The sequence below is a fragment of the Staurois parvus genome, unplaced genomic scaffold (genome assembly GCF_062004578.1).
Source record: "Staurois parvus isolate SC_StPar_1 unplaced genomic scaffold, SC_StPar_1.0 ptg000235l, whole genome shotgun sequence".
Taxonomy (NCBI): domain Eukaryota; kingdom Metazoa; phylum Chordata; class Amphibia; order Anura; family Ranidae; genus Staurois; species Staurois parvus.
In genome coordinates, this window is record NW_028318031.1 from 5699730 (window position 1) to 5726673 (window position 26944).

The following is a 26944-nucleotide window of genomic DNA, read 5'->3' on the forward strand; positions in this document are numbered from 1 at the left end:
AAAGCAATCATTTCTCCTCTCTGGTTGCATTCTTGCAGCAATTGAGAAATACTGTGAGAGCTATGATTGGTCACAGCTTGTCACATGGTACAAGGCTGTTGTGAATAGCCTTGTACCATGTGAACTCTGATCATTCACAGATTTTACAAATAGTAAGCAATGTCGTCAGGAAGGGACATCTTGTTTACTAACTGTTCATGTGATCACTGATCACATTTTCGGGACCTTACACACAGAGGTCCCGTACAGCGATCAGGACACAGCGGGCACCGGATCTCAAGGAGCACGCACAGGCAGTAAATACGGGGGTCATTTATAGACGGCCACCCGCTTCGGCACTGCTCCCGTCCAGCCGTTTATGTACATGGGACGGACGAGAAGTGGTTAAGGAAAAAAAATCTTTAAAGAATTTTTTTGAAAGTTTGACGAGAACATGGTAAAAAGCAATTCCAGTGCAGTGGAGAAGGGTGACAAGCAGTGGAAGTTGTAGTGAGACAGGTAAATGGGAATTGTATAAAAAGGCAAGGCTATTTAAAAGCCCTTAAAAATCATCAGTGTACAGTTAACAATGATTGATGTCTTCACGTACTGCTCCCCACTCCAGTATGCAAGATGATACCAAATATGTTTAGCACAACGTACAAAAGGAACACCCTCATGCATTTACATTATGCGCATATACATGGGGGCTTTAAAAATTTATTTTATGGATTTGGTAAACTTATTTTTTTCCACTTAACATTATTGCTGTGAAATGGGGTCCAACAGTAAGAGGGTCTAAAAGCACCACGCCCCCCCCCCCCCCCAATGTCACCTATGGGCCTTAACGATGCCAATGAAGCACAAGTAGAGTTTGATCACCTTCTTCCCTGGCAACTGAAGCTAGGAAATGAGTGCTAATATATGGCAGTTAGGAAAAGAACTGGATTGCAGCACAAGTGAAGTGAATCACTTCCACAAGAAAGCTGACAGCTGAAGTACTCAAAGTGTGAGTTTGGACACCCACGGTTGAAAAAGAAGTGTCAAAAGGCTTCAAATTCCTTTCTAGGTGAAAAAAAAAAAAAGTACATGAGGCAGCAGTAGATAGTCAAGATATGAAGAAACTGTTTGGACTGCAGGACAATGTAGATATATGAGAGTCAAACTATTGTTTAGTTAAAAAAAACAAACAAAAAAAAAACCACACAGTCTCCTACAATACCTTTATGAAATGCTACAAAATGAGTTTACTGACAAATTTCTAAATAATCTCAACAAGAACTTACATGCCCAAAAGGCGACTCAATTTCTTGGTCAGCATTAGAAGGAAAGATGAAGTCAGAAGGGTCAGGATATATCAAAACACCAGCAGCTTGAGCAAGTTCAGCATTTCTAACCTGGGAAGAAGAAAAAAAAAAAAAAAAAAAAAAAAAAAAAAAAAAGTTACATCACAAGATTGACAAAGGCTACTTTCACAATGATCCGAATCAAGAGCGCAAAAAAAAAAAAAAAAGCATATCTTGCTGCGTTTTTCATGGGTGCATGAAATGCACGGGTGCATTTTTTATGGGTTTAATCAATACCTTTTCAGCGAAGCCAATTTTTCCAGAGCGTAATAGAACCAATACTCCAGTCACATTAATGTTGTTAGCACGCAGAGTGTCAAAGTCTTGTGGACAACCATAATGACCGTATACAAGAGTACCCTTAAAAACAAACAAAAAAAAAAAAACAGACACTGGTTTAAGTAACCCAAACGGGGAGGAAAAAAAAAAAAAAAAATTAAAAAAATTAAACAAAAAAAAAAAAAAACAAATCCTACCTTTAACCACTTGCCTATCTGGCACTTTCACCCCCTTCCTGCCCAGGCCAATTTTCAGCTATCAGCACTGATGCACTTAGAATGACAATTGCGTGGTCACGCAACACTGTACCCATGAAATATTTCATAATTCAAGACAGAGCTTTCTTTTGGTAGTATTTAATCACCACTGGGTTTTTTGTTTTTTTTTTTTTAGCAAAAAATGAAGTAATTTTTCTCCTTCACTGATGTACGCTAATGAGGCTGCACTGACAGGCAGCTCAGATGGGCACCGATGATCAGTGTACATGTCCCCTCTGAAGAATGCCGCTTACTGGCTCTCCTCCCGAGCTGTCAGCGTGAGGAGAGGAATGCAGATAACTGGCATTTCCTTGTTTACATGCGATCAGCTGAGGTTTGACAAAGCTGATCACATGACAGAGTCAACGTCATCAGCTCTTTTCGCTGATCGGTGATCGGTGATCTGCTGTGTCCCATACAGCGCACCACTGATCGCTGCACGCTCCTGGGGCACGCATGCGCAGTTAGAGTGCAAGGACATCATATGACTTCCTCCCAAAACGAGAGAACCGCCGCCTGTCCATCATTTCCTTATATGGCGGGCAGGAGGCAGTTAAAGAGAAAAATCTTGCCAAAATTCAAACTTCTTCCCTGCACAAGGCACTTAATATTAAACTCTTGCAATGATCAAGATATTGCATCAGGCAGCCACACTGAAAAATTTTAATTTTGTTGAAGGGGAGCATCAGCCTGTTTGCACTCTATCCATTCCCTTGAGCAGCAATCACAGCAGCAAGGATCCCAGAGCTATAATTACTCTCAAACAAAGACACAATTTTATGCAAATAGAAACACAATAACAGCCTTAACAAAAAACGTAATGACTGGCATGATTTAAATAGCCTCCCACCACCATTATAGGGGGAAAAAAAAAAAAAAAAACACACAACACCCCACACATGCGTTTTTAGGCATTTAGGAAATGGAGACTGGTGGTGCTTTTGTATAATGACTAGCAGATTTCTGTAGATGCAAGGAAATGCAGTCAGCTTCTGGTGGAAGGCCATAAGCAAGGGGTATTTGTGCACATGTGTAATCCACTGCCTCCAGTGACATAGAAGAAATAGTTGGGCAAGTTTAGTTCTGCTCCAACTTCAGCTGGTCCAGTAAGAATTTAAAGAACTAAATTGTTGGTGCCCAGAATAAGACTTCTATCTTCACTATGCAATAATACAATTATGTCAAGAATATAATAAAAGAGGTTTACCCACAGACACTGCTAAAAATCAAGCAGAAAGATCCACAACAATGCTTTAAAAAAACTCAATGGTAACCGTACATTTGTATCATTTTGTGGATGCAAGAGCAGCCACATTCCCCCAAACGCAGGGGCATTTTACAAGGTCTCAACTCTTGCAAATGGATGTCACGTGCATCACAGAAAGATTAAGTTATTAAGAGCATCAACTTACAGTAACAGAACCTGCAGGGCTGTACGCCACATATGAAGTTAACTCAAAGTCGGCCTTTAAACCGTCAGATGTAAAAAGCTGTACTTTGTTGGATCTGTTTAAAAACAGAAGAGACAGGACTTTCAGCTAGTTACCGACAAAAAAGGTGACAAAAATTAGAATCTGCACAAAAATATAAAGGTTTTTGTTTATCAAAAACAAAATATAAAATATACTTACCTTCCCCTATGCATCAATATTGACAGAGTAGTCCTGTTACCTCTGCTTTGGTGGTCCACTCTTCCTATTTCAAGTGCCCCCCATACTGTAGAAAGCCATGTTTACTATGGGGGCACCTGTGCTGACACGCTCCCAGACCAGGCTGTGTGTCCATAGACACAAACAGCATGACTTGGCCACGGCCATTTTTGCATTGGTAAAAGGATGTAGAAGACAGCCCCGAAGACAGCCCCGAAGACAGCCCCGAAGACAGCCCCGAAGACAGCCCCGAAGACAGCCCCGAAGACAGCCCCGAAGACAGCCCCGAAGACAGCCCCGAAGACAGCCCCGAAGACAGCCCCGAAGACAGCCCCGAAGACAGCCCCGAAGACAGCCCCGAAGACAGCCCCGAAGACAGCCCCGAAGACAGCCCCGAAGACAGCCCCGAAGACAGCCCCGAAGACAGCCCCGAAGACAGCCCCGAAGACAGCCCCGAAGACAGCCCCGAAGACAGCCCCGAAGACAGCCCCGAAGACAGCCCCGAAGACAGCCCCGAAGACAGCCCCGAAGACAGCCCCGAAGACAGCCCCGAAGACAGCCCCGAAGACAGCCCCGAAGACAGCCCCGAAGACAGCCCCGAAGACAGCCCCGAAGACAGCCCCGAAGACAGCCCCGAAGACAGCCCCGAAGACAGCCCCGAAGACAGCCCCGAAGACAGCCCCGAAGACAGCCCCGAAGACAGCCCCGAAGACAGCCCCGAAGACAGCCCCGAAGACAGCCCCGAAGACAGCCCCGAAGACAGCCCCGAAGACAGCCCCGAAGACAGCCCCGAAGACAGCCCCGAAGACAGCCCCGAAGACAGCCCCGAAGACAGCCCCGAAGACAGCCCCGAAGACAGCCCCGAAGACAGCCCCGAAGACAGCCCCGAAGACAGCCCCGAAGACAGCCCCGAAGACAGCCCCGAAGACAGCCCCGAAGACAGCCCCGAAGACAGCCCCCGGTTTTTCTTTGAAAAAAAACATGACTGAACTGATGGGAAAAAAAAACCCACACTCCTCTAGAAACTCACCAGTTCTGGGGGTTTTTTCCAGCCAAAAAAAAAAAAACAAAAAAAAAAAAACAAAACACTGATTAAAGCCTGTGTGAGCATGGACACAGGATAGCATGCTAGGGCGTTTACTGACTGTAGAAAAAAGGAAAAAAAAAAAGCTAAAAACATCAGCTGTAACATCCGGTGTGCATGAGAACTACAATTCTCACCTGATTTTTGATTAGATAATTAAACAGTCTTTGTAACACTGGTTTGATATTGTATAATTTCATTTGCCCAGAGAGGGCATTGTGCTACCTGCTGCTGAGGAGTGTATAATTTAATTTCCTGTCTGCTGATATCGAGGTGAAGTGTTTAGTGAGGGGGGAGGATAAGTCGTGGAGCATTTACCTTAAAAGCAGAACTCCACCCAAAAAAAAAAATATATATATAGATGCTCCGCTTTATGCCCTCCTCTGTTCTTGGCACTTTTTGTGCCTGCATGAAGGTATAAGCAAACAGCTGTCAGAAGTGTCTGCAGGAGCCCAACATTGCACTCACGATCTACGGATTGTGGGTGCTATGCTTTGCAGACTCCATGGTTAATAAATGCATGTTTTCACATTTAAAAATTATGTGCATTTATTTTACAAAAGGTGAACTTAGACTTTAAAAAACAGACATGACAGCACAGGGGCTACCATTACTATTCTCCTATTGCAATCACTTTTAAACCAGACTGTAGCTGAAAAACAGTAGAATTAATCATCCCCTATACTTGTTCCAGGACAGCGACTAAAAGCCTTGAAGCCAATGGATCAGCATGACAGTCAAGCAATTCAAGTCAAAATGAAATCCCACAACACATCTGAAAATCACAGTGATGCCAGACCTTCAAAATCCATTAGTGGATACTGCAACTTCAGCAATTTTGCACTGTAGAAAAGAAAAAAAAACACCCCATCCACAAACCTAAATTAATGCAACTTTTGCATTCAACCACCTTTCTGCCTCAGAGGAAGCCTTTTTTTATTCAGAAGTCACAAGGCATCCTCTGAATGGCTGAGCAGCACTTAAATTTTGTTTCAGGAGTGGGATCCAAAAGAATCATTTAAAGATCACAAAAACATGAAAGTAAGCTTTAACTAGAAAAGGCATATATCTTATTAGGCATGATTCAATGGCAGGGTTTCTATAAAATGTTTCAAAGAAAAAAAATGCTCTGCAGTAACCCATAGCAACCAGATCAAAGACTGCAAACTTAATGCTCTGGAATGGCTTGCTGAATAAGCCTGCTAGTATTACATCTGAGAAAATTATGGCCCAGATATATAGAAGGGAGATACACGACCACTAAACACAAATCATACTCTGAAAACCCTGGAGCATTTTACATTTAATTGACATACTCTGGACGCAGATAGGTGTGAGACATCTTCCCATACAATTTGTAAACACAACCTACCTGCCTTTGTCCTGTAAGGTGACGAAATGCTCCTCACTCCATACTTTGTCCAAACCCATATTTGTAAATTCACGATCCATCACTGCAGCCAAAGATTCTTCATTGTCAGAGCCAGCATCACGAGTTGAACCATACAGATTGCTGTAAAATTTTGACACATGGCTTCAGATGAACACAAGCAGCAAGTTTACCTGATAAAAGTAGAATTTCTGAACCCTGCCTTTACTTGGTTGTCGATTTTCAGCATTTAGGATGGTACTCTGACACTCCATAACACAAATCAGTGATGCTCTCATGAAGTAAGCCATAGCTATCCTAAAAAATGCAACACTGCAGTGTCTGCAGGTACCTGTGTTTGTCTTCACAAATCTCTGTAAAACACACTGGATCCTAAGACCAGGTGGTTGTACAGGTTGCTTTGACTTCAAGCTAACAAAAACTACGCTTAAGCTCTGCCATGTCACTTACCTGTAAAATCTAATATTTTTTATTATACAGTATTTAAAGCGCCAATAGTTCGCTCAGCGCTTTACATTACAAAGGGGGACAGAACATGTGACACAACAATACCAATACAATGCAAAACATGAGGGGATTGAGGGCCTTGCTCTTTCAAGCTTACAATCTAGGAGGGAGGGGATGGTGGCACAGGAGGAGATAGCTGTGGGGGATGGAGTGGTAGGAAGAGTGGAGGAGGGAGGCAGGTTAGCAGGGGGTGGGGTAGGCTTCCCTGAAGAGATGGGTTTTCAGGGTGCGCCGAGAGGAGAGTAGGTGATAATCTGATGGGTTGGGGCAGGGAGTTCCAGAGGATGGGTGACACCCTGGAGAAGTCCTGGAGGCGGGCATGGGAGGAGGAGACCAGGGAACTAGAGAGAAGGAGGTCTTGTGAGGAGCGGAGTGTGCGTGCTGGGCGGTACTTGAATATTAGGTCAGTGATGTAGTTCGGGGCAGTATGGTGGACAGCTTTGTACGTCAGCGTTAGGATTTTGAATTTGATCCGCTGCGCAATTGGAAGCCAGTGGAGGGATTGACAGAGAGGGGTGGCGGAGACGGAGCGGTTGGAAAGGTGAATGAGTCTGGCAGCCGTATTCAGGATCGACTGAAGCGGGGATAGCCAGCGGCGAGGCAGGCCAGTGAGGAGGGAGTTGCAGTAGTCGAGTCGTGATATGATGAGGGAGTGGATGAGCTGTTTAGTGGTTTCTGGGGTTAGGAACGTGCGGATTTTGGCGATGTTGCGGAGGTGGAGTCTGCACGAGTTTGTTAAAGATTGGACTTGGGGTTGAAAGGATAGGTTGGAGTCCAGAATGACACCAAGTACTCTGGCCTGCAGGGCGGTTTGATGGTAGCGTTGTTGGATGTGATGGAGAAGTCAATGGGGGGTGGTAATATCAGAGCATCTCCTGTTTTAACAAGCACCACAGGATACCTATACATCAACACTATTGTTACCTTACAAATATTTTAGGTTATGACAAGTTCATGTAAAAAAAACAAACCAAACACAAAAGTTCACCTTCAGGAACACAATGCACTGATATTTAGGGCATGACATTGGTCTGGCTCCTGCCCCCTATCCCCCCAATCCACTTCCCCTGCAACTGCAGGCAGGAGATCCTCTCTTCCATACCCATTGTCACATTTAAAATTGGCATGCCTCCACCCACACAGCTGAATCATTTACAGGGATTTGTAATTTTTTGTACAAGATCCAACAAAAGCATAGCACTGGCGAGCAGTGGATAACCAGTGCAATGCTTTGCAGGCTCCTGTAGGAAAAAATAAATGCACTTTTTGGCAAGTTCAGATATCATAAACAGACTAGTCAACTTGGACTGTTGCATACCTAATGCTTGTTTTAAAGTTAAGGAGTTCAATTCTTTTATCCAACATCGGCCTCAAATCAGACCAGTACAAGACACTAGGGACATCATGTGAATAAAGATCCGCTGCATCCTCTTCCTTATTGGTACCATCTACTTCAGTTTGCTGTGTAGCTGAAACACGTCCTCTATGGCTTAAGTATCCAATCAGAAAACCTGCAAGGGGGAGAAAAAAAAAAAAAAAAAAAAAAAAAAGTTACAAAGCTACAGAATGTACCAGTTTTATAAAAAGCAGAGGCAAACCCAAATCACTAACATATTATACAAACCTTAAAGTGGAACTATACTCACTTCAGCTCCAGCGAAGAGGCGTCTTCGAGCTCCCCTCCCGGCCTTTGACATCTTCAGGCGGACGGGGACGACCTCACTCCCGCACATGCATGGGAGTGCAGAATTTGCTACTGTATTTACATTGCGCATCTGCAGCTCACTGTACAATGACAGGCAAGTAACTAATGACAAGGCATGTCTCTTCTGCATTAAAATTCCTGCATGTTCACTCCTTTTAATTTTTTATCTAAATTTCCACTTTAAAAGTCTGGTTTTTGCTCTAATTATGTGGTGTTTATTAAAATAGCTGGCTATACTACCACCAAAAGGACCTTGCTCAGGCACTTCCTGCCACAGGATAACTACTATTACTAGATGTTGTGCTCTCATTCTCAGGCAGTCATATTTCCTCTTCACCCCTCCTGTCCCCACCCCGCAATCCTAGAGCAGCCATGCTGACAAGCACAGCACAAGTATGTGTAGTGGATTGTGGTAGACAGTTCACATTTTATTAGATGATCAGTAAAATGACAAATTTTATAGTCTTGCTACTTTCTGCTTCTTGCTCTTTAAATTCCTTACTCTCTTAAGTAAACCATCAGATATAGGTTGACAGAACAATGATGATAATTAAGATGGCACCTTCATCCGGAGTCTCACTCTAGGTGACTCATTAAAAGAAAAGTATCTTTTAATGTAAACAACCCCCATAAAAGGGAATGAGTCTTTTTGGGGACAATGATTGGAAGTTATCAACACAGATAGAAGAACACGCAGAAACCCAGTGGACTTTTCACCCAATGTATATGCTTTGCCTGCATCATAAGCCCTATAAATGATACTGTTAGTTTCTCAATAAAACAGAATTTTCGGAAGTTGGCAAACTGCAACAATGTCAGTGTCTTGCTTCCATGTGCACGTAATTCTATATTAATTTGGCTCACTGGTAGATCACAGTAAATGGTCTGTAGGTGACCTAGTCCAAACCATATGGACCACTGTTTGCATCAGAAGGCTGCTCAAGGATGTGGATGTGCAACCAATGCTGGAGTGAGTGCAGGTACACAAGAAAGTGGATGAAGTGGCCCCAGGATATTAGTCTAATGCAGTGGTTCTTAACCTGGGTTCGATCGAATCCCAGGGGTTCGGTGAGTCAGTCTCGGGGTTCGGCGGAGGTGACCCACACCCGACTCATATGATTTGTGATGACATGCCCCGCTTGTCCATCATTGGCTGCAGGTGGTCACGCAACATCGCTTAGCCCAGTGGTCGGCAAGCCGCGGCTCTTGTGTGCCGGGCGCCCGCTCCCCTCCCTCCTCTCGGGCGGCAGGGAATCAAATGCAATGATTGGCCAGTCTCGCTGCCACTCACATCCTGATAGCCAGTGATTGGCTGTCAGGATGTGTGTAGGCGGGGCAGCGTGACGAACGTGAGAGGAGCTAGGCTCCTCTCACAGTCCGCCCTGAAGACCAGAACGGCGCGGGAATACAGCGAGAGGAACGCTCAGAGCAAAGGTAAGTGAATTGACACATGGGGGGATGAATTACTATATGGGGGATGAATTACTATATGGGGGATGAATTACTATATGGGGGGATGAATTACTATATGGGGGGATGAATTTTCATACCGTTTGTTACAACATATCTTTGCGAGCAATCCTTTGAGGATGCTGGACATAAAGACGAAGAAAAGGAAAAGACTTTGTTGCGAAAATGACATGAGAGTGGCACTTGCCAAGGTAATGCCGCGCATTTCTGAACTGGCCTCTGAAAGACAACAGCAGAAGTCACACTGATTTGCGGTAAATATTCATTATTTTGTTTTTGTGTGAAAATCATGTTTTAATGGTTTTGTTCTTAATGGTTTTGTTCATTTTGTGCACCTATGTATAAATATATACCTATGTTTTGAATTTTAAAAATCATATTTTATTTTTCCAATTAAGAAGGGTTCGGTGAATGCGCATATGAAACTGGTGGGGTTCAGTACCTCCAAAAAGGTTAAGAACCACTGGTCTAATGGAACCAACCCCAGACTGTGGTTGGGTATTTGTTAGAATACCGCTTCCCCATCCGAACACAGCCGACCAAACAAGACTAGACACCAATCTTGAAGTAATCCAGAAAGTAGACTAGTTTATTTTAACAGATAAAAGATATATACACTCAAAAGGGACAAATCCCCCCCCTCCCTGCATATCACCACAGGGTGGGGCAATCTACATTTAGTAACAAGAGACACACAGGTATTCAAACTTCACACCAGCAGACAGACCCATCAGGAGGGAGGGCTGCTGGAGACCACCCCCCCCCCCCCCAACTAAGCTAATACACAAACACATACATCCCATAATAATTTGCTCCCAAGCAAGACAAAACAATAGAATAATAATGGGATGCAGATACACAACACCAAACATTTCACAATCCCCACCCCACCTATCTCCTAGACATGTCTACACAATATGACAGATCACCCTGTACCCCTAACAGGCACAGGGTGACTTACACATAAGAGGGCTATGGGGAGCTGAGACAGGGGTCTCCCCAGCTCTCAAAAGTGAGCTGGGTTCCATGGGCCCCCCACCCAAAGTGACTCCAGTCACAGTCACCAAGGTGTGAAATTTTAAATGGGAAAGTTTAATACAGAGCTTCAGCAAACATGTCATCCAGATAGATTTTAGTACTACTAAAAAAAAAAAAAAAAAAGTTTTAGTATTTACCAATAAAGAACAACAGAATCACTGCCAGGACTTTGAGACACAAGCTTCGGCTTCCATTTTTGTCTTCTCTGTGTTTTATAACAGGTTCTCCCAATGTTGTGTCACCACACTCCTCATCATCTGCCAGTTTCATTTCCACTTGACTAGCATCTCCATCTGTCTGCGGCATCAGACTGAAGCGAGTATAGGTGAGAGGCACCCTGCCAAACTATGAAACATTTAATAGTTTAGAGAATTAAAAAGTTTGAAAAGAAAAAAAAAAAAAAAAAAAAAAAAAACACATTAGTCATTGCCCAAAACCAGAAATGCATAAATCAAAATATTTCTTTTCACGTTTAAAAAAAAGAAGGCTGTTGTATGCTAAACAGTCATCATAAAAGTGATGAAGTATAGTACACATTCAAATGTATTGTGGTTTTAGTGTAGTCTTTGTTCTGTCTCATTTGTTTGCCTTACCATGTAATGGGCTCACATGTTGTGGCTACAGTTTGTAGCTTCAAAGCTGATCTATTCATCTAGCTTGTCCCCACTTGCTAAAGGAGTCAGGCAACAACTTGTTTCGGGCCACGCAGAGTCCAATCCATAGCCCACCAATTCCCCCAAATGTGGAAGAACGAATGCGATTAAAACTAGTGGTGCACCGAAAAAAATTCTGGTGCTGAAACCGATATAGAAAATTCAGAATTCATTTGCTGGATAACTGAACCCGAAATATCTGCGTATGTGGGGGTGGGGAGGCTCCAATTTTTTTTCACACTTTCAAAATTATGATTTTATTGCTATCACATAGGGGACCAATAGTCCCCTATGTGATAGCATATAAGTGACAGTCCATCTCTGTAGGGGGGAGGGCAAGGTGTGCAAGGAGGGGGCAGGAGAGGAGCAGTGTATACAGTGAGGGAACAGTGTATACAGAGAGGCTCCCTCACTGGCCGTCACTATATGTCAGTGCAGGTTTTTAAATGCAATTGCCGACTTTTTTTTTCATCACTATAGCTCAGAGAGAAAAAAAAAAAAAGTCCGGTAATTACATTTAAAAACCAGCACTGACATATAGTGACAGCCAGTCACTGTATACACTGCTCCTCTCTTGCCTTTCTCCATCGCCCCTCACATCTGCCGTACACAGTCCCCTGTATCGGCACAATTTTTCCTATCGGCGAAATGTCAATAGGGACATTTTCAGCCGATATGTTTCGCTGGCTGACATTTCGGTGCATCCCTATTAAAACACACAACTTCCCTTCACTGCTCTGCCTGCTTGTGTTGGTTTCAGATCCAATTACTACATAGCTTTCACCTGCAGAACACTGGACTGCGAGCGATTGTGGAATATGTAGTTTAATTACAGGAAGTAACAGTTGATAGACTTCAGCCAGATGTCATGCATTAACCTGTGCAGCACCATGCCACATACCTCATGTTTGAAAAACTTCTGACAGCAGAATGTGAAGATCTACTCTACTATAGGCTGTGTGTACAGGCCAACAAATGGCAAAAAAAAAAACCAAAAAACACTAATTTTTGGAGACCATGCCATTAAGTAATAACAGGTATTAAAACAAACATCTGTTTGAGAATGCATAAAAAACATGAAACATGTCACAAAAACTGACAACACAATAAGTGAAGCAACTGCGGATGACATTTCTTTGCAAAGACTTCCTGTTTGATTCTGCAGTAGCAGTTGCACTACACTTTCCAAAGTGCACAAGAGAAGTACAGCCAGCAAAGGAGTCCCCTTCAACAAGTCACCCTCAAAATAACAGAAGGATGAAGTTTAAGCAAGGATTGGTGCAATGAACTCACATGGCTTAAAATTTGACCATAAAAAAAAAAAACAAAAAAAAAAACACAGGTATAGCCATATGCGAGATTTGTGCCTCCTTCCCTGGCATTTCTGACCACACATCTAAGATTGTGAAAGGGTTCTTAGGACCAATTAAATTTGAGACCTAAAAAACCAAAAAACATGTAAATCACGAAAAATGTGTAGAGGCCAAACATGTCTTATTGGCTCCAGGAGCTACGCCATTGGCTGCATGCATTAAGAAAATTGATCAAGGAATGTTCAACCACATGAAAGTTCTAATGTGGCTTTTTTGGAAAACACAAAAATTGGCCATATACAGACTTTGAAGGTTTGTTAGAGCTGACAAGGAAACTAGGGGTTGCTATGAGAGGAGTATGCAATTGATGAGATGCAAGGAATTCATCTCAAATATTGCAACTGTAATCCAGAAGGAACTCATCTGTGAGCTAAAGGAAGCGAAAATGGTTAGTCTGATGTTAGATGGATCGACTGGCAAAAGGGGGAAAAGAAGAGGTAATATTGTATGTCAGATAAATCAAGAATAGGATCAAAGTAGTATTTCTATCCGTTCTACATCTTATAATGGCTACTGCAGAGGGGTACTTAGAAACCATCACTAATGACCTGAAGACACATGGTCTTTCAGACTGGCTTTCTTCAAGCCAGCTGATTGGAATTGATACAGATGGTGCTGCAAGTATGATTGGAACCGAAAATGGACTGGTACAGAAAGTAAGTCAAAATCTCAGCCATGTAATTGGCATTCACTGTTGCACACAGATTAAATTTAAGTGTATTAACCTCTGTGAAAGAGGGAAAATACATTGATGACCTCAACTCTGTTTTAAAGAAGCTGTACCAATTTTACCAGCACTCACAGAAGAGAATGTGGCAGCTGAAGCAGGTAGCTGAAAGTTTATGAAAAAAAAAAATCCAGAAATTTCAGTACTTGCATAATGTAAGATGAGTGTCAAGCAAAAGTCAGTGTCTCTCTACACTTGTCAGACTGGAAATGTGTGACAATCCACCTTGAAAGTGTTGCTGCAAAAAAAAAAAAAAAAAAAAAAAAAAAAAAAAAGAAGATAGTGCTTCTGCATTTGCACATGGTTTGTTGAAAAAATAAAAACGAAGATTTTAAAATTTGTTCATATGCTCCATTTTCTGCTTGACTACCTAGAAATTAAGAACCTCTCCCTTTTATTTCAAAGGGAAGAGCTTTTCTTAAGCACAATTGAGTTGCATGTGAAAAACACTATTTCTATGCTTCTTTAAAATCAAAGATGTGCCAAAACAGAATGAAGAGAGATTTCTAACTGGCACATCACTCAAAAGGTCTGTATCAAGATGTACAGTTGCATGGACTCATCAATACTACAACTTCCTTGATCCATCATGAAAATTACAATATGATTCAATATGGTGTGAAATATCTAGAAGACAGATTTCTCATTTAGAGGAATATTTATTGAACATTCCACAGCAGTGTTTGATAGCTTTGTCTGACCATCAGGAAAAGCACTACAAGACTATGGTGTGACTGACATTATAGCATTGGCTCAACATTTCCAGAAACGACTCGCTGCCTGAAATGCACGCATGCAATCCACACTGAGTGGTATGAATTTAAAGTCCTTGGAAAAGGAAAGAAACCAAGTGATCTTCTGGATTTGGCAGTTTCCAACAAAGACAGGTTTCCAACAAAGACAGATTTCCAGATTCGGGAAGCTTGTCGTCTATTGCGTCCGTGTTGCCTGTCTCAACCGCATGTTGTGAGAAAGCGTTCAGCTTAACTAGTTGCCGACCGCAGATAGCCGAATGACGGCTGCACCGCAGCCGGCCAGTTCTGAGTGGACGTCATATGACGTCCTCCCAGAACGCGCTCTCCTGCGCGCCCCAGGGGGCGCGCACCCGGCGATCTCCGTGATCGCTGTGTCCTACGGACACAGCTGATCACGTGATGTGGTAAAAGGCCAATCACAGCGGCCTTTTACCACCTGATCAGCGGTGTCCAATGACACGCTGATCAGAGGGAAATGCAAGTGCCGGTTCTCGGCTGCACTTTCCTCACGCTGTCAGATCGTGAGGAAAGTACTGCCGAGAACCGGCAGTTGTCAGAGCGGGGATCGGCACTGTTGATCAGTGCCCTGATGATCGGTGCCCAGCAGTGCCACCCGCAAGTTCCGCCCACCTGTGCCCAGCAGTGCGCCCACTAGCTCCGCCCACCAGCGCCACCTCATCAACGCACATCAGTGAAGGAGAAAAAATACCTGTTGGAAAAATTTTATAACAGAAACAAAGAAACTTTTTTTCAATTTTTTGCACTTTTTTTATTTATAGCGCAAAAAGTAAAGCGCCCAGTGGCGATTAAATACCACTAAAAGAAAGCTCTATTTGTGAGAAAAAAATGATCAAAATTTCATATGGGTACAATGTTGCATGACCGCGCAACTGTCAAAGTGCGGCAGTGCTGAAAGCTGAAAATTGGCCTGGTAAATAAGGGGGTATAAGTGCCTGGTAGGTAAGTGGTTAATGAATTTTGTAAAAAAAAATAAGTTCAGATCATAAATGCAGCATGAAAGCTTAGGCGATTTGTTGAAAGGACCATCAGTGAAGGATTTTGTACCTGCAAAGGCTGTTGACCAGAAGTACAAGGCATGTTCATGTCCACAAAAAAACCCTAGAGTGCAATCTGTTGCTCGCAGGTGCAATGCTTTAAAATTCTGCAATGTAAAAAAATTTTACTCGCAAAAAGATGCGTTTTTTTTTTAAATATAAAAGGTGAACGTATCCTTTAAAAGAAAGATGGCAAAGTGTGGTGCAATTGACAAACATTTTGAAATTGAGCAAACCAACATGGTGTGTAAACTCATCAAGGGACAGAGTGCTACCGTACAATTTTTTATTTTTTTTATCAAAAAACCTTTTATACCACCTAGGCCTTCAAACTGAAAATTTAGTGCAATAATTTCAAGGGTTGCAGTACTGAAGCAGATTTCGTGCATGCATTTGGTCCTGAATAGGGCTACAGTATCTCATAGAAGTACACCCCTCACATTTTTTATAAATAGATTAAAATAGATAAAAAAATTGCTCTACATAAAGATGGCCTAGGATATAAGAAGATTGCCAAGACCCTGAAACTGAGCTGCAGCACAGTGGCCAAGGCCATACAGCGGTTTAACAGGACAGGTTCCACTCCTGTCAGTGCTCAGACCATACGCCGCACACTGCATCAAATTGGTCTGCATGGCTGTTGTCCCAGAAGGAAGCCTCTTCTGGAGAGGATACACAAGAAAGCCCGCAATCAGTTTTCTGAAGACAAGCAGACTAAGGACATGGATTACTGGAACCATGTCCTGTGGTCTGATGAGACCAAGATAAACTTATTTGGTTCAGATGGTGTCAAGCGTGTGTGGCGGCAACCAGGAGAGGAGTACAAAGACAAGTGTGTCTTGCCTACAGTCAAGCATGGTGGTGGGAGTGTCATGGCCTGGGGCTGCCGGAACTGGGGAGCTACAGTTCATTGAGGGAACCATGAATGCCAACATGTACTGTGACATTTTGAAGCAGAGCATGATCCCCTCCCTTCAGAGACTGAGCCTCAGGGCAATATTCCAACATGATAACGACCCAAACATACCTCCAAGACGACCTCTGCCTTGCTAAAGAAGCGCAGGGTAAAGGTGGTGGACTGGCCAAGCATGTCTCTAGACCTAAACCCTATTGAGCATATGTGGGGCATCCTCAAACGGAAGGTGGAGGAGCACAAGGTCTCAAACATCCACAGCTCCGTGATGTTGTCATGGATGAGTGGAAGAGGACTCCAGTGGCAACCTGTGAAGCTCTGGTGAACTCCATGCCCAATACGGTTAAGGCAGTGCTAGAAAATAATGGTGGCCACACAAAATATTGACACTTTGTGCCCAATTTGGACATTTTCACTTAGGGGTGTACTCACTTTTGTTGCCAGAGGTTTAGACAATAATGGCTGTGTGTCGAGTTATTTTAAGGGGACAGCAAATTTACACTGTTGTACAAGCTGTACACTCACTACTTTACATAGTAGTGTAATTTACCGTTACGTGAAAAAATAAAATATTTACAAAAATGTGAGGGGTGTACTCACTTCTGTGAGATACTGTAACTATGATCCTTACAGAGTTACATACAGTGCATCCAGAAAGTATTCACAGCTCTTAACTTTTGCCACATTTTATTATGTTACAGCCTTATTCCAAAATGGATTACATTTTTTCCTTAACATTCTACAAACAATACCCCATAATGACAGTGAAAGAAGTTTGTTCTGAAATCTTTACTTTTTTTAATTTTAATAAATTGCAAGTATTCACAGCCTTTGCCATGACACTCAAAATTGAGCTCTGGTGCATCATGTTCTCACTGATCATCCTTGAGATGTTTACACAACTTTGAGTCCACCTGTGGGAAATTCAGTTGATTGGACATGATTAGGAAAGGAACCTGTCTATATAAAAAAGGTCCCACAGTTAACCGTGCATGTCAGAGCACAAACCAAGCCATGAAGTCCAAGGAATTATCCGTAGACCTCCAAGACAGTATTGTATGAAGGTACAGATCTGGGGAAGGGTACAGAAAAAAAAAAAACTTCTGCAGCACTGAAGGTCCCAATGAGCACAGTGGCCATCATCCATAAATGGGAGTTTGGAACCACCAGGAATATTCCTAGAGTGGGCTGCCCGGCCAAAATGAGCAATTGAGGGAGAAGGGCCTTATCCAGGGAGGTGACCAAGCACCCGATGGTAACTCTGAAAGAGCTCCAGCGTTTCTCTGTGGAAAGAGGAGAACTTTGCATGAGAACAACCATCTCTGCAGTTCTCCACCAATCAGGCCTGTATGGTAGAGTGGCCAGACAGAAGTCACTCCTCAGTAAAAGGCAAATGGCAGCCCACTTAGAGTTTACCAAAAGGCACCTGAGGGACTCAGACCATGAGAAAAAACTCTGGTCTGATGAAACAAAGATTGAACTCTTTGGCCTGAATGTCAAGTGTCGTGTCTGGAGGAAACCAGGCACCGCTCACCACCTGGCCAATACCATCCCTACAGTAAAGTGCTGGAGCTGGCAGCATCATGCTGGGGGGATGTTTTTCAGCGTCAGGAACAGGGAGACTAGTCAGGATCGAAGGAAAGAGGAATGCAGCAATGTACGCTCTGGACCTTAGACTGGGGCTACAGTTCATGTTTCAACAGGACAATGACCCTAAGCACATAACCTACATAACAAAGGAGTGGCTACGGGCCAACTCTGTGCATGTCCTGGAGTTGCACAGGGGAGGAGGAGGAGGGGGAAGGGGAAAAATTGCCCAAAAATAGGTGTGCCAAACTTGTAGCATCATACTCAAATGACTTGAGGCTGTAGATGGTGCTAAAGGGGCTTCAACAAAGTATTGAGCAAAGGCTGTGACTACTTATGCACATGTGGTTTTTTTATTTTTAATAAATTGCAAAAAATTTCAAAACTAACTTCTTTCCTGTTGTCATTATGGGGTATTGTTTGATTAAATTCTAAATCTTCAACATTCTACAATTCTGGAATAAGGCTGTAACATAACAAAATGTGGCAAAAGTTAAACGCTATGAATACTTTCTGGATGCACTATATAGAACGTTATGAGATGGCTGTATACTCCATTTTGTCTCATCAGAAATGTTTTGCAATGAACAACCTGACATATGAAAACACATCTTGATTGGAATTGTGCCATTAGGCGTGTGTGAAGTGTTCGGAGGGGTGTAGTGTCAGTCTAAGTCCTTCCAAGGTGATCTGTTTCTATTTGAGAAGGACTATATAAAGCAGGGAAGGACTCTGAAAGACTGAATGCAGGGAGGGCAGACCCTGTATTCCCCATATACGTATATGCAATACAATTTAGAGCCTCATCTCGTCTGAAGGTTATTATTCAAGTTTCCTTTAAAATAGAGGAACTTGAGAAGGAGGTACTATCCTCCCTATACAGTCCTGTACAGGTATCCAGGGAAGCTCATTAGCTTCACAGAAAACTCATAACCCCTTCAAGACCAGGGTCAAAACAAAAACATCAAACCCCAAGTATAATTATGCAACTTTGACATGTGTTAACATAACTGTTCCATTGTAACCACTTCATGTATCCAGGTGGATTATACCTTTTTCTCCCAGGAGAGGTTGGGTTTTCATTTGCTGGTAAATAGTAAAATCAAGAAAACTCACCCAAAATTCGAAAACACAAAATATTCTACTCCTGATGACCATGTCAATACCACAAGTGTAGGACTAAAACGGTACACATTTAGTATTTTGCGCATTTTTGTCCTACCTAAATGCACTGACACTAAAGACTGCCATACATGAATGGAAATTCGGCCAGTTCAGCACAGTCTAGCGGAGACTCGATCCATGTAGGGGCAGGCTGATCAGATTAGCTTGGGTACAACCAGCCTATCAGATTTTTACATAGGATTACTGCCGGAGGCTATAGCCGCTAGCAGTAATAGTGTTCTGCCACTGGGGAAGCAAATCTGAACCAACACAGGTTGATCACTCAAATTTACCCCTCTGCAAAAATAGATATACAATCAGAGGCAACGCCATTTATTTAAATATTGCAAATATAAAAAAAAAAAAAAAAAAAAAAAAAAAAAAGAGACTTATGTATTCACTATATCAATTTTAAATGTTTACATTTCTACTGTATTACAAGCTACCAGTTGGTCACAAATGAGCTAAAGTCTTGGGGTTGTTTTTTTTTTCCTCTCAATTACATTCCATAACAGTTTATTTTGTATGTATAACTTGGTACTACAATCAGTGTTAGTATTTGTTATATTCTTATTAGGATTATTTTTTGCTTAAAGACCTGAATATGGTAATTTTGCTCAATTATAGGATTCTTAAGATGTGGACCCCTATGACTTTTCAGGATGTGAATTGTAAATTACCAATAAATCCTATTAGAGCAGCGGTTCTCAACCTGGGGGTCGCGACCCCTTTGGGGGTCGAACGACCATTTCACAGGGGTCGCCTAAGACCATCGGATAACACATACATCCGATGGTCTTAGGAACCGAGACACCGCTCCTCTGTCTCAGGCGATGTGTGGGCGCACCTGGCCACACCTCCGGGATCACTCAACAGCTCCGCCTCCTCGCCGCTGATTGGCCACCGGAACTGTAGCTCAGGAGAGGCACACAGGCGGCCAATCACCGGCGAGGAGGTGGAGCTTGGAGAGGAGGAGCCGAGCGGCAGCGCGCGTAGATCAAAGAAGATCGAGGGAGCTGCCGGAGCAAGTGAAGTGGAGAGCGGCTGGAGAAGGAAGACAGCTGACAGGTAAGTGCAAATTTTGCTGCTGCAGCCAGGTATGCAGGCTGTAGATGGGAGAGGGAGAGGGAGAGAGAGAGAGAGCCCAGGCTGGAGCAGGGGTCAGCAAGGTAAGTATCATTGGTGTCAGTGGGAGGAATAGTGCCCCATTATTTGTGTCACTGACACCAACGATGGGGCACTATTCCTCCCCCCACTGACACCAACGATGGGGCACTATTCCTCCCCCCACTGACACCAACGATGGGGCACTATTCCTCCCCCCACTGACACCAACGATGGGGCACTATTCCTCCCCCCACTGACACCAACGATGGGGCACTATTCCTCCCCCCACTGACACCAACGATGGGGCACTATTCCTCCCCCCACTGTCACCAACGATGGGGCACTATTCCTCCCCCCACTGTCACCAACGATGGGGCACTATTCCTCCCCCCACTGTCACCAACGATGGGGCACTATTCCTCCCCCCACTGTCACCAACGATGGGGCACTATTCCTCCCCCCACTGTCACCAACGATGGGGCACTATTCCTCCCCCCACTGTCACCAACGATGGGGCACTATTCCTCCCCCCACTGTCACCAACGATGGGGCACTATTCCTCCCACTGACACCAACGATGGGGCACTATTCCTCCCACTGACACCAACGATGGGGCACTATTCCTCCCACTGATACCAATGATGGGGCACTATTCCTCCCACTGATACCAATGATTGGACACTATTCCTCCCACTGATACCAACGATGGGACACTATTCATCCCACTGACATCAGTGATGTGGCACTACTCCTTCCACTGACACCAATGATGTGGCACTACTCCTCCCACTGCAAAATTACAGTTATGAAGTAGCAACGAAAATAATTTTATGGTTGGGGGTCACCACAACATGAGGAACTGTATTAAGGGGTCGCGGCATTAGAAAGGTTGAGAACCACTGTATTAGAGCTTAAACGTCCTTTTGGCAGTTGTACGGACGCCCAGGGCGTAGTCACCCTTCTATACTTGGTTGACTCGCCTTTATATACAACTGCAATTTCTGCAAGGCTCCAAATAGTTTGAGATAAAATACAATTAACTTAGAACAGTTATCCAATCTGGCATTTATTATTACTTCCTTAATATGCAGGAGATAGATAAAAGTGAACCAGAAGGTGCATTCTATATCGATAGAATTGGTGCCATTTGATTTTATTTTTTAGCATTTTTGATTCCAGTATTCAGGGGGCAATAGAGCAAAGGACTGATTTGTCTGGATCAATCTCCAATTTGCTTAATTTTGTTTTTGTGTTTGTTTTTTTATTTAGTTATTCATGTTTTTGTTGATCAATTCTTTATAAAAAAAATATTTGCCCGTAATTTTCCTTTTCAGCCACAAGATGGCAGTAGAATTGGGGTCTGATCTAATCAAGCCAGCTTTGCTGAAGTCCCACCTGTATTGCTCCCTCCCTTAACCACTTCCAGACCGGACACTTTTACCCCCTTCCTGACCAGGTCAATTTTCAGCTTTTAGCGCTATCACACTTTGAATGACAATTGCACGGTCATGCAACACTGTACCCAAATGAATTTTTTACCATTTTTTTGAGATAGATAAAGCTTTATTTTGGTGGTATTTATTCCCCACTGGGATTTGTATTTTTTTTGCTATGTAAATGAAATGTCAAAAAATTTTGAAAAAGTTTTTTTATAAAATTTTGCAAATAAATAATATTTCATCATAAATCTTAGCCAAAATTTATTCCGTTATCTTTTTAGTAAAAAAAAAAAAAATAGCCAAATTAATTTAAGCAAAAATTATAATTTTTAAACTTTTTTTACATATTTATTTTATTTTTATATTATTTTTTATTTTTTTTTACATACTGTCACCCTAGCAGTACAGCGTCACCATGGTGACACTGTACTACTTGTGAGGGGTGATGAAGATTTTTTTTTTTTTTACACTGATTGCTTTTACACCCATATAGGATGTAAAAGCAATCATTTCTCTTTCTCTCTGTGTGCATTCTTGAACTCATTGAGAAGAACTGAGTGAGCTGTGATTGGTCATAGCTTGTCACATGGTACAAGGCTTTTGTGAATAGCCTTGTACCATGTGACCTCTGATCATTCACAGATTTCACACATAGTAAGCAATGATGTCAGAAGTGACATCTTGCTTACTACTTTGCATGTGATCACTGATTGGCCAATCAGTGATCACATGATCGGGACCTCGTACAGAGGTCCCGTCCGACGACCGGTGTTTCACTGTGTCCGGAGGACACAGCGGGCACCGGATCGCGGTGCTGCGCGCTCCCAGGGAGCGCGCACAAGCAGGCTGCGGGGAGGCTGTTTATAGACGGCCACCCAACCCTGCACTGCCACCGTCCAGCCGTTTATATACAACGGCCGGTCGGGAAGTGGTTAAGGAGTCATGTCCTGTCAGCTTTTCATTATAGTAGTCCATTACTGGTTCGCACATGTGCAGTAGAGCCTTCACACATACGCAGTTGTATTTTGGACGTCCGAACCCAGCTGATGACGTCATACGTCAGCCAGCGTGGAGGATATAAAAAGGGCGGGATATTTAAAAGTGGTCTTTCTGCTAATCACCAGTGCACACCGAGTATCCTGGAGGCTGTTTTGGATCTGAACGAAGGCATTTAGATTGTTCAATGGGTGGGCTTCAAGAAAATGGTGACTTCTGTCACCTGAGGGCTTGCTTTATATTGCATTCTTACAGTAGTGATGGTTTTTCAGCCAATATCTTCTGGACTGATGTCCTTTGCTGACACCTAGTGGTGGAATTGGAAATTGATCTTCAATTAAAATCCTTTGCTCATTTTCCCTGCTACTTTAATTGCAATATTTAACACGCAAGATCAGTTTAGTTAACTTTAACTCTTGATTAACTTATAACCCTTTCCTTATATTCCTTTTTGGAATTAAATTAATCTTTTGATTCCCGTTTATTCCGTTACACCTAGATAGGTATCTGATGCCCATTATATTTTCCAACCATATCCTGTTACGCTTAGATGCCTATTTGATGCCCATTATATTCTTCAAACTTTTTTGGACTATATAGGCCAATTAGACCTTTAGACAGAATATACTTTTATATTTCTCTGCAATTTTCAGCAGATAAAAGTTAATTTCTATTAATTAACATCTCTTGATTTATTTTTTTAAATTAAAATTAGTTTCTGATCTTTGTCTATCCTATTATGTCTAGATGGATGTTTGAAGTCCAATGTTTCCTTCACTATGGTTGTGGACATATAGGTCAAATAGATCTTTGTTAGGTTATACCTATATATCCTTCTAAAGCATTTAACAGGTAAAATTGCCCAAAGTTAACCTTAACCTATTGAATTATGATCTCTTCATATCTTCCATTAAATTTAATTTCTTTTTTGTCTATCCCATTATGCCTAGATTATATTTGATGCCCATTATATCCTCTACAACGATTTTGGACGTGTAGCCTTTTTAACTTTTTTTTTAGGTCATTTTCTTCTAGCTCCATGAGCTTTCACATCCAGGGTGAGCCATTGAGTCCCATATTGTGTATATATATTTGATTAAAATACCCTGTATTAAATTAAAGTTGTTTGGTAATTGAACAATTTTCCTTTGATATACCTTTAGACTGCCTCGGCAGTAGAAATGTCAAAAAAAAAAAAAAATCTCCCTGAAGAAGCCTGTGAAGGCGAAACATGTAGGGAGTAACTACATAACCAAGTTTGAATCTCAGCTGTATTCTTAGAAATTTTTTACAATTTATTTTTTACAAAAATAATTTTAAAAAATTATATAACTTTTTAATGTTTGGTATTCATGTTCATGCACCCTGAAAGTCCCATCTTCTCTATTGAATATTTGCAATTTTAACCACCTTCCGCCCGCCATATAGTATGACGGGCACAAGGTAGTTCTCTCGTTCTGATAGGACATATGACGTCCTTCCATTCTCACCACGCATGCGCGGCTCAGAGAGCATGAAGATCTCCGGTGCGCTGTGTCCCTCGGACACAGCGGATCACAGAAAGAGCCGAAGATGTTGGCTCGGTCATGTGATCAGCTGTGTCCAATCACAGCTGATCACATGTAAATACGGAAATGCCGGTTATCGGCACTGATGATCAGTGTGGCCCCAGAAGTACCACGTGCCAGGTCTCAGTGCCGCCTATCAGTGCCATGTATCACTGCCGCCTCATTGGCGCATATCAGTGAAGGAGAAAAATCACTTATTCACAAAATTGTATAACAAAAACTAAGAAAAACGTTTTTCAAAATTTTCAGTTACTTTTGGTTTGCTTAAGAAAAAAAAAAATCCCAGGAGGTGATTAAATACCACCAAAAGAAAGTGCTGTCTCAAAAAAATGATAAAAAATGTCATGGGTACAGTGTTGCATGACCACGCAATTGTCATTCAAAGTGTGACAGCACTGAAAGCTGGAAATTGGCCTGGGCAGGAAGGGGGTACAAGTGCCCTGTAGGATAGTGGTTCAAGGATGTGGTACAATAACCATATCTGGTCGCTCGCTCACCACTTCACTGTTTCCCCTCCAGAGGATTTACTCCCCCTTCCTGACCTGGCCATTTTTTGCTGATCGGCCCTTTGCTATTTCAACTTGTAATTAGCCGGTCATGCTGTACCCCAAATTAAATTTATGTCCTTTTTTTTACATAAATTGGAGCTCTTTTGGTGGTATTTGATCACCTCTGCAGGTTTTATTTTTACGCAAAAAAAAAAAAAAAAAAAAAAAAAAGACGCAATATTTTTGGTTATAAAAAAATATCCAATAAACTCAAAGTTAGTCATAACTTTAGGCTAAAATGTATTCTGCTACATATCTTTGGTTAAAAAAAATTCTCAATGCATGTTAGTTTGTATAAAAGTTATAGAGTCTAAAAACACTGGTGTGCATACAAACATATTTATGTAGCTTTTACTTTGACTGCCCATCACATTTGAAGTACTAAAATATCACGTCAGTACAACTGACAATAAAATTTTAGTTTGGGTACAGTATTTAATACTTTTATAAGAATAGTACAATGTTACCCCATAGTAACATTGTACTACTGTGGGGGAGGCATAAGGTTTTTTTTTGTTTTTTTTTTTGTTTTTTTACACACTTAGCGTTGGCAGGAGAAATAAAGATAATTTCTCCTGCAATGCAAAGCTTGCTGTCATGAACCTAACTTATTCATGAACTGTCATGAATGAGTTAAGTTTCGACAGCTCAGGATAGTGATCTGTGATTGGCCCCATGTATCATGTGACAGCAGTGGGCCAATCACAGCTCACTAGGGAGAGGAGCAGAGCCCTTATGAATGAGATTGATTCATAACAGTTTTGCTTACTTTGTGATTGCATAGCGATCACATGATCACTGGGATCTTCATTCCGCTGGATACAGCAGTCGCAAGGGGTTAGTACAGCCAGAGCGAAGTACGGGTACGTAGCTTTGCCTGTAGCTGCCGCCCTACTGCAGTACATTGCAGGCAAGCAGCGGCTAAGATGTATGTTTATTTTATTAAACTTAAAAACTATACCTTTAAGTGAAACTACACACTGCAGGTGTGTTGAGGTATATGCCAGAGGAAAGGATGTTTTGGGCCATAAAAACAGAAAAAGAAAGTTTAGGAATAGAGGGGGAGAAATCACATACACGTGTAACACACAATTTTGCATCTCCGTGAGAGTGCGCACGCACCACCCTAGGCAGCTAAGCAAAAGAAATGTATCAGAATACATTTTGGCATTAATTTGACGAAATTGGATTTAAATTTTGTTGGACATGTTTAACAAAAAATGTTTTTCTTCAAACTTTCTGTATAGCGCGCGCGCGCACACACACACACACACACACACACACACACACACACACACACACACACACACACACACACAAAACAAAAAAAAACCCACACCACACATCCCACACGCACAGCTAATCCAATACCACCAAAGGAAAGCTCTATTTGTGGGGGGAGGAAAGGACAAAATTATGAAATTTACAGTGTTGCATTGCCATAAATCCTCTGGAGGGCAAGTGGTTAATCTCTTAACAGGAGGAATTCCCCATGACTGGTGGACAGCCAATATTATACCTAACCACAAAAAGGGCAACAAGGTAGAAGCTGGCAAATACAGGCCAGTGAGTGTTTAACATCAGTTGTAGTCAAGTTAATAGAATCACTCCTGAAAAGATGGATCATTGATCACTATAAACACACAACTTGCTGGATCCAAAGCAGCATGGCTTTACTAACAGCAGATCATAGACTAATCTGATTGGATAAAACTCCTCTTCTTCCAGTGCTCCCGTCTTTTCTCCTGATAAGACCTATCGTATGAAGACATGCTCAGTTTGGTATGTATTGCTAGAGGGTTTTTTTTCTTGGAAGAGTGCATGTCGTCAGCACAGAGCTAATAAGCACTGCCCAGACAGAGGTCAGGGGTTCCGCTTCCTCCTAGAGAAAACTCTTCTTACAAGCTTTAACCAGTGCTCTGCTGAACACTGATAGAAGTCACATGACTGCTCTAACTGCTGAGGAGAAAATGTATTTATCAGTTTATATTTACTAAAATAATTGCATTTCCATGTTCTGTGTACTGTTGGAGACCAGGTATAATGAGTGCAAGGTCCTGGGTTTAGTAACACTTTCAAAATTTAGATTAAGAAATATCGGTGATTTCCATTTGCATAAACCGCTACTAATTGAAGTTCATGGCTGCAAGATTTTGACAATGATTTTCAAAAGGAGGTCTCTATTATCTGTTACAAAGAAACCAAATACTTACAAAGTTTGTAACCGCAGTCCTTGCCCTTTCCATCGTCATCAAAACCCTAGAGAAAAAAAAAAAAAAAAAAGTGTCAAAACATCTCCTTCTCAGAGAAAACACTTCCAAAGTATAATACCTAATATTTATCAAGCCTATAAGG

General features: G+C 42.2%; 1 protein-coding gene and 1 pseudogene across 3 annotated transcripts in view; one reads left to right on the forward strand and one right to left on the reverse strand.

Moving 5' to 3' along the window:
• The window catches only part of TFRC (transferrin receptor), a 77426-nt gene that overhangs the window by 37310 nt on the left and 13172 nt on the right, over window positions 1-26944 (reverse strand). For all 3 annotated transcript variants that reach the window (XM_089680119.1, XM_089680120.1, XM_089680118.1), the window contains exons 2-8: window positions 26803-26848; window positions 10842-11049; window positions 7810-8002; window positions 5967-6107; window positions 3274-3367; window positions 1563-1685; window positions 1266-1376 (exon numbers count right to left, since the gene is read on the reverse strand). In XM_089680119.1, the coding sequence (XP_089536245.1) occupies window positions 1266-1376; window positions 1563-1685; window positions 3274-3367; window positions 5967-6107; window positions 7810-8002; window positions 10842-11049; window positions 26803-26841 (909 nt within the window). In that variant the 5' untranslated portion in view covers window positions 26842-26848. The remainder of the gene's footprint in view (window positions 1-1265; window positions 1377-1562; window positions 1686-3273; window positions 3368-5966; window positions 6108-7809; window positions 8003-10841; window positions 11050-26802; window positions 26849-26944) is intronic.
• On the forward strand, window positions 12483-18383 carry LOC149460098 (zinc finger protein 862-like; annotated as a pseudogene).